Consider the following 8245-nt stretch of genomic DNA (forward strand, 5'->3'; position numbering starts at 1 on the left):
CGCCTACGCGTTCTATTTGACAAATCCTATCATATTCTACAAAAAAAAAATCATATTTTTAAATCTCCAAAACAGCTTATACTAGAATCACTTATTTCTCAAAAACACTTAAAATCACTTTTTCTCAGAATCTCAACTTTTCATCCATTCTCATGTTTCTAACCATCAAACTACTTCTAATAACATTCCTATAGGATATCTAAGGTCTGTTCATGATTCTCTCATCAATTCTACGGTTCTTTAACATCTAATCATCAAAATCGCTCGTAAACCCTAATCCTCTTAATCTCACAAACTCTCCCCAACTTGTTAGATGTAATCTAATGATTTAACAACTTAATATTAATGCAAGATAGTCTCACCCTCACCTTAGATTATTTTTCTGAATTCCAACGGCTGCGTTCTTCGTTCATAGGGTTCTCACTTTCTGAGTTCTCATCTTTCTCCTCTTTCTCCAAAAAGCGGTTTAACATAAAAACTCTTTCTAACCTAAGCTTCCTTATTTATAATACTAATCACTCTTCCTAAATTTATTTAGGCCCAATAACTTATTCTTCTTTCTATTCTAACCCCCAAATCCACTCACACTAATAATCCTCATATTCTAATAAATAATATTTCTCTACTAAATATATAATAATAACACTAATTAACAAATATATATCTTTAACAATTAACATATATATTATGCTAGTAAATACCAACATATAACATAACAAAATATCACTCAACAAAATATATTAACTAAATTATAAAAAGACATCTAATCTCAACAAATCATATATCCCTCATATACATCATATAAATATATAAATATATTCTAAAACTAATTAAAATAATTAAATAAAATGGAGGGTGTTACGATATGAGTTCAACTTTTTTCCGATGAAAGAATTGTTTGACTTAAATTTTAGGCTTAATACATCTCCCGATCCCTTAACTTATTTTATTTTCTCAGTTTGATCCTTTAACTATAAAGTGTGTCAATTTGGTCTCATAAGTCTTCTGCCGTTATCTACTTTGGTCCTCGCAATTAGTTTTTTGATGTCTAATATTTTTAATATAATTATAACAGTTTGATTGCAGGTCCATAGTATATTACAGTGAACCACCCATATCTAATTATTTTTTTTTTACTTCTCTTTTTCTCCTCCCCTGTTCTTCCTCTTGATCTTAATTATCTTCAACATTGTTCATATAAAACCCAGAAAATTTCTTCATCACAATTAGCAACAACATCAACCTTTTCATAACCATAATCACCCATATCTCAATTTCAACAACAACAATGTCTTCTACAACAACAATAACACCAACAGCAACCTCAACATCATAATCTTCATCAATCACTTTCTTATCTTCCATATTCATCAATAAACCAGTTCACACACTTTCCTTCTCTTCCTTCCACCTTTCTTCATAGTCCAGCTTTACAACAATTGCACAATACAATCACGCATAAAAATTGTAATAGTGGAGCTCCAAAATTCTACCCCATACTCAATTCTAAAACCTTCAAATTCTAAGAATGGGGGTGAAATTTAAGAAGACCTTAATTCCTAAATCTATTTTGACCATTAACCGAATCCCTAATTCCTAAATCTACCTTCTATCTTCTTCCTTCTTCAAATTCGAGTTCCAACTTAAGAGAGAAAAAAATCAATTTTGAGGTTGTTGTTGTTGAAGTTTATGGGTTCGATTCTGTTATATCTGAAATGTTTTTTTTGTGTTTTCGAGAGTTTCGGGATTTTTGGGGTTTTTGGGCGAGTGTAATTCCAACTTCTCTTAGGGGAGGGGAGTGTAATTTTTTAATAGTAACCGATGATAATATTTTATATTTTAATTGCATGTTATCCATAAAATCCAACATTTTACAACCTTAATGAGTTGTTCTTATTTCTACTAGTTTCATAAATTGTAGTCATTATTATTAGCCAGATCAATCAATTCTTTAATTGTTTTCAAAATACATATTAGCGTTAATTAAGTAAACTATCCTTCCCTCAAAAAAAAAAATAAATTAAGTAAACCATCCTTATAAATATTTAGAATTTCATTTACGGTCTCTACAAAATAAAACCATATTTTTTAGTTTTTGAAAATTTTCCGTCAACATTTTTAGTTTTTGTAAAAAATTTCATCAAATTTTTTAGTTCTTGTAAAATTTTCTATCAATAATTTTAGTCATTGTAAAGAATTTTGGTCAATATTTTTAGTCCGTAAAATGCTAAAGAAAATGTCACATAGACTAAAAAGTACACTTTTATTTTTTAGAGACTAAAAATAAAATTCTGAATATTTATATGGACCATTTGTCTAATTAACACCACAAATTATTTCCAGTATAATATTTTTTATACTGGAAATAAAAAATAAAAAATAAAAGAGTAATTTGGATGATGGTTTTCCAATTTTGAGGAGGCGGCATTCCCACATTCGAAATTCGAAACAGCAAAAAACTGAAAAACTCCAACGCTCCAAACATTCCAAAAAGGCAAAAAATTCGCAACAAAACCATCCGCTAAATTTCTTTCGCCACGTCATCGATCCGCTCCAAGTTAAATCTCACATCTCAACCGTACCTTATTCTCCCATCAACGGTCCACAAGCCATAACAAAAACTCACACGGATCGACCCATTCACCTCAATCCCAAAACACCCCCTATAAATAACAACCACACTATTCAATCTTCATCACAAACACAAACAAATTCTAAATTTCTTCTTCTTTTTCTCTTTCGAAGAAGCTTTTTGATTTCTGATCAAGATGTCTGGGCGTGGAAAAGGGGGAAAGGGTTTGGGAAAGGGAGGAGCAAAACGACACCGTAAGGTGCTTCGTGACAACATCCAGGGAATCACAAAGCCAGCGATTCGTCGTCTTGCTCGTAGAGGAGGAGTGAAGCGTATCAGTGGTTTGATTTATGAGGAGACACGTGGCGTGTTGAAGATCTTCTTGGAGAATGTGATTAGGGATGCTGTGACTTACACTGAGCACGCTAGAAGGAAGACTGTTACCGCCATGGATGTGGTTTATGCTCTCAAGAGACAGGGAAGAACCCTCTACGGATTTGGGGGTTAGGGTTAGGTTTTGGGGATTAATTTTTTTGTTTTGGTTGTAATTGATGTTTAATTTGGGTACGAATTGTTGCAATATGGATAATAATGTAGATTTTAGGGATCGATTTTATATTTTCTTTGCAGTAATTCTGTAATCCAAATCACTATAATGAATTATAAAGTTGCAACCATCTCATACTGTGTTCTTTGTTCTATTATTTTGATTTTAACTGTGAAATTTGGATATTTATTTTCTTCCTAATTTTCGAATAGAAATATAACTTGACAGTGAAGATGAATTGTGGAGCAAGACCATTCAGATGTTTCAAGATAGCCAAATTTGTTCCACAACCTATCTTGTAGTTAAGTGCAAAAACATGGCCAAATTTTTAGATTCAGATGTTTCCGTGCTGACAACTACCTACTAAATTTTTAGATTCAAGATAGTCTAGTTCAAACTTTCAAATCAGAGATTCAGAGTAAATCAACATTTTAGTCCTTCGATTTGTAAGAACCGATCAACTTAGTCCCTCAAATTTGCAAAATAGCAAGTTAGTCCCTTAAATTGAACAATGTCAGTCAATTTCGTCTTTTTTTTCTCTTTCAAAACTAAACACTGCAATTTTAAAGGTTCTATGCTTATCTTGATACTGCAAAAGACTTATAAATTTGAGAGACTAAATTGACTGACCATTACAATTTCAAAGACCAAAATGCAGGTTTTGTCTAGAGATTCAACATGGAAATGCATTGTTAAGTTAACAACTAGGAGAAGCACATGTCATCATTAACTTGGTTTTATTTACAACTCTGTTGCTAGGAATAACATAACTACAGTTTAGAAGACACAAGCCACCAAAACTATAAAACTTATGTAACATGCAGAACTTTTAAATGTAACATTCAAAGACACCTTCCCTCAGACTTCACCAGCTGTGAGAATACTTTACTCATAGAAACGCCTGAAAGATCATCTAAACTGGAAGCTTCAGATTGCTCAACAGAAACACTCGGTTCCTGCTCGAAATTGTTGATTTGCGGACAGAGTTCGCCAATCATATTAGTACTGTTTTCTTCAGGATCACCTTTAACAACTGCCTCTTGAAGTTGAAGAGCATACTCCAAATTCCACAATACATCTCCCATGGAAGGCCTATCAACACCGAAATCAGCCAAACATTTTTCAGCAGTTTCTGCAAACTTTCTTAGAGAATCCGGTCTTATTTTCCCAGCAAGTGTTGGATCCACGATTCGTGCAAGTTCCCCTTTTTTCTGCCATTTCATCGCCCATTCTGCCAAGTTCACCCTTTCTCGCGGAAGGGATGGATCTATAACAGGTCTTGCACACAGAACCTCAAGCAGAACTACCCCAAATGAATACACGTCCGATTTTTCTGTTAATTGCTGCCTTCTGAAATATTCCGGATCAAGGTAGCCGAAACTCCCTTTGACAGCTGTGCTCACATGTGTTTGATCAATCTCCGGTCCGGTCTTTGATAGCCCAAAACCGGCTACTTTTGCCATGAGGTTCTCATCAAGTAGGATATTTGCAGGCTTTACATCACGATGAATAACTGCTTTAGCATAGCCGGTATGAAGGTAATGGAGTCCCCTAGCTGCTCCAATGCATATCTCAAGTCGTTCCTTCCAACTTAAGCTAGGGAGACCTGAACCATACAGATGACTCTTGACAGTTCCGTTCTCCATGTATTCATATATCAAGATCATTTCATTCCTTTCGTCACAATATCCAATTAATGATACTAGATGTCGATGACGGAACTGAGACAACATTTCAATTTCAGTTCGGAACTCTGCAAGTCCCTGATGCGACCGAGGGTTCCCCCTCTTACAAGCAACTTTAGTTCCATCGCTTAATTCACCTTTGTAAACCTTACCAAAACCACCTACGCCCAAGGTTGTCAAAATCGGGACTTTACTTCAGGTCGAAAGGGAATAGCAAAATCGGGACTCGTAAAATCGCAATCAAAAGCGAAGGATTTTACTCAAGGACTTTTGTAGAATCGATATCAGAAATTGTAAAATCGCAATCAAAATCGATGGATTTTACCAACAAAAAAAAATAATACTAAATATATGTTAGAAATGGTATATAGTCATAAATGACTTAGTTTATCAGAAATCGTAAAATCGCCATCAAAATCGATGGATTTTTCTTATTTTGGGATTTTGCTATGGATTTAAGTCGTTGAAGGTGAAGAAAGTCGCAAAATCCTGGATTTTAGGATTTAAGTCGGGATTTTGACAACAATGCCTACGCCAATAACCCAACTCTCATCAAAATTGTTTGTTGCCTCCTGAACTACTGCAAAAGGAACGCGATACCCGAAATTTGAAGCAGCACTGGCTATTGTGGCATTTGAATATTTACTTCCCATTGTGTGAGAAGTTCCATCCGATAAAGGAACCCATGTCTTTGAATCCCCTCGTTGTGCCAACTGTCTTCCTCTCTTTCTGAGTACAAAGAAAACTCCAACCATGGCCACAAGCGCGCAAAATATCCCAAGACTAACACCCACTATCACACCAACTTTCTTAGAATTCGAACCATGATTACTCGGCAAAGACATGGCTGCAGATGCGCTGAGACTGCTGATAGAGTTGTTCATTTTCATGATCTCAAGTCCATTCAAAATTGCATTAGGGTAATCACTATTTACATCAGAAGGGCCAATACGTACAAGAATTTTATTGTCAACCGACGGTGTTGTAACAAAATCCATAAAATACGGAGTAGCCAAAGTATTATGAGTCTTTTCACCGAGATCGAGATCCTTGGCAGCCAACAAGGAAGAAATATAAACATTGAAATAAAGTTCATTAAGACCTTTACTGACAATGTCACAGAAATGAAGTCGAACAAGGTATTGAAATTCTGGTTCGACATCAAACTTCCATGTCATATTGAAATTACTACGCGGATCACTATCCGAGTTCATCTCAGTTAAAGTACCATAGACACTAGGTGGAGCAATATTTTCTGTTGCACCCCCTTTTGCATATTTAACAGCACCTATACTTGAAAAATTAGTAGCAAGATTAGGTTGTATCAGGAAGCTTGTATCCGAAACCCAAGTTCGATGAAGCGGGTCAACACTAGAGGAAACACTTGGACCTCCCATGTTAAGCCTAAAAACCGTCTCAAATGCATCTGTCAACAACCCTGTGTACTCTCTTCGCGGATTCAAGGTGATAGCATCATCGGCAATTAGATCATCAGGCACAGAAACAACTTCAATAGCATTCACAAAAGCAGTGGAATTGTTCGACGGGGAAAAGGTGATGACAAGTGTGTCTAAGGTCACATTTACCAAGTACTCCTTCATAACAGGATTTTTTTTCGGCACACTAAAGCTACTAAGAAGGATATTGTTTTGTGTGGTAACAGCAAAATTTGCAGCACTAAGATTGTAATTTTGATATGAAAATGGAAAGAAATAAAGACGGATCCAATGCCTACCCTTTTTGTTAATAGGAAATGTGTACTTAGAAGGTGAAATGAAGATTCTTGCAGTTTGATGAAGAGGTGAAAAATCAGTGGTGGAATTGATTGATTTTAAGGTGGTATTTGCAAGAATATCTTCTTGTGTGGAAAGGAAATTCTTAAAGAAACTATCTGATGTAAAATTGAGGTTACTACCTATTGAAGTATTTGTATGTGATCCACAATCTATAAGGTAATTATCTATAGGAACAAAGTTTGCAGAAAAACATACCAAAGGAAAAACTGATAAGACATAGATGAATATAATTAACCAATCTTCTCTACAATTCCACATGATAGTGATGTATTAATTAATTTCCTTCTCTCTTTCAAATTCAATCCTGCTACATGCAATAAAATTAAACTACTTGTTAATCATAATACCAAAGAGGTAAAAAAATAATAGAGTGAACAAAATAAAGATTGAAGGTTTAAATATTATATACCTTAAGAACTAGAAGATCTAAGACAGAGAGAGGAGAAGAAAACAGAACCACCCTGATGGAAACAATCTTAACAATTTGATATAGTACTAGATTCTTTTTTTTTTAGGGATATAGTACTAGATTCTTGTATGTACTAGTTTTATTATTTTATGTTTTTTATGTGCAAAAATGAAATAACCAGCTTAATGTTCAGTTGGCTGAGCTGGTAATTGAAGTGAAAGCATAATAACCGATCTTGTGTCTGTGAAGAGAGAATAAAATAAAAGGAAATAAAAAGAGATAGATGAGTTGGTAACTTCACTGAGAAGCAATAAAAACAAGAGTTAATGATATTGTTGTTGTTATTATAATATTAGAAGAATATTGCTGTTGATACATTGCATATGGCTGTGTCACACATGTAAAAGACGTTTTTGCCCCCTCGGCAGTTAATTGTTGAGGAATTCAAAACCGGCTGCAGTTAACTGCCGAGGAATTCCTCGGTAGTTAACTGCCGATAAAACATGTTTCATATAATGAAACAGTCACCTGCTCCCCCTACACACTATTTTCTCATCAACTTCCATAAACTTCATCTAATCCCCCCCCAAATCCTAAATTTTTTTTTAATCAAATCTTACTCCAAAATGATTCAAGCATCAAGCATAGGATGTATCAACACACTTTTGACGTAAAAAAACAGGTATTTTGCATTTTTTTCGGTTTATTTTTTGGTTATGCAATGGGTTACTACGTCAGTTACGTAGAACCCTGTTATGGAGAATCTTGGTAGCTTACTGCCGAGGAAAACCTCGGTATCTTACTGCCGAGGAAAACCTCGGTACTTAACTACCGAGGAACACTTGTGAAAAAATTTTCACAACCGAAAATGGCAGCTACTGCCATTTTTTCAAAAAAAAAAAATTCTTTGTTTTTTTTTTGTTTTAGTTCATTATGCCATTGATGTTTATGCATTAGTTAGTTGTTAATTCATATTTTTATGTTATTTAATTATAGTAATGACCGAGAACGCAGAAGATGTTCTGGGCGAGACAAAACGAAATTTTGTCCAAATTTCCGGAGATGTCAAACCGCCTAAGGTTGAAGCCAAACCAAACATTGATGGAGCTTCCATCCATGTTGAAGCTTCTAAATATGTTAGCCGCGGTGTCCTCCCACTTCAAGCCCACGAAGTTGACACGGCTAGGTTTTTTTCTGACGACGTTAAGTTTCAAGATAGAGAAGAATTGCTTGGGT

At 34.7% G+C, this 8245-nt stretch overlaps 2 protein-coding genes across 3 annotated transcripts; one reads left to right on the forward strand and one right to left on the reverse strand.

Annotated features, from left to right (window-relative positions):
* The first annotated feature begins 2694 nt into the window (after window positions 1-2694).
* On the forward strand, window positions 2695-3249 carry LOC146930529 (Histone superfamily protein). The gene has a single exon (XM_085707977.1). The coding sequence runs from the start codon at window positions 2769-2771 to the stop codon at window positions 3078-3080; it is 312 nt and encodes a 103-aa protein (XP_085564103.1). The 5' UTR covers window positions 2695-2768; the 3' UTR covers window positions 3081-3249.
* A 562-nt stretch (window positions 3250-3811) lies between these two features.
* LOC146930530 (receptor-like protein kinase HERK 1) lies at window positions 3812-7091 on the reverse strand. Of its 2 annotated transcripts, none has more exons than XM_085707975.1 (3): window positions 7010-7091; window positions 5334-6904; window positions 3812-4965 (listed from the first exon to the last, which is right to left on the reverse strand). In XM_085707975.1, the coding sequence occupies exons 2-3, from the start codon at window positions 6856-6858 to the stop codon at window positions 3962-3964; spliced, it is 2529 nt and encodes an 842-aa protein (XP_085564101.1). In that variant the 5' UTR covers window positions 6859-6904; window positions 7010-7091; the 3' UTR covers window positions 3812-3961. The 2 variants fall into 2 exon arrangements, with proteins under 2 accessions (XP_085564101.1, XP_085564102.1); XM_085707976.1 differs by having other exon boundaries at window positions 5334-6907.
* Between the last annotated feature and the right edge of the window lie 1154 nt (window positions 7092-8245).

Source organism: Medicago sativa, chromosome 4 (genome assembly GCF_051527215.1).
Source record: "Medicago sativa cultivar Bolivia chromosome 4, Bolivia_mono, whole genome shotgun sequence".
NCBI classification, from domain to species: Eukaryota; Viridiplantae; Streptophyta; class Magnoliopsida; order Fabales; family Fabaceae; genus Medicago; species Medicago sativa.

Coding starts and splice junctions, on each gene's coding strand:
- LOC146930529 (XM_085707977.1), top strand. CDS start 2,769: ATGTCTGGGCGTGGAAAAGGGGGAAAGGGTTTGGGAAAGGGAGGAGCA.
- LOC146930530 (XM_085707975.1), bottom strand. CDS start 6,858: ATGTGGAATTGTAGAGAAGATTGGTTAATTATATTCATCTATGTCTTA. Junction 4,966..5,333: donor GAGTTGGGTTATTGGCGTAG/GCATTGTTGTCA, acceptor CCTTGGGCGTAG/GTGGTTTTGGTAAGGTTTAC.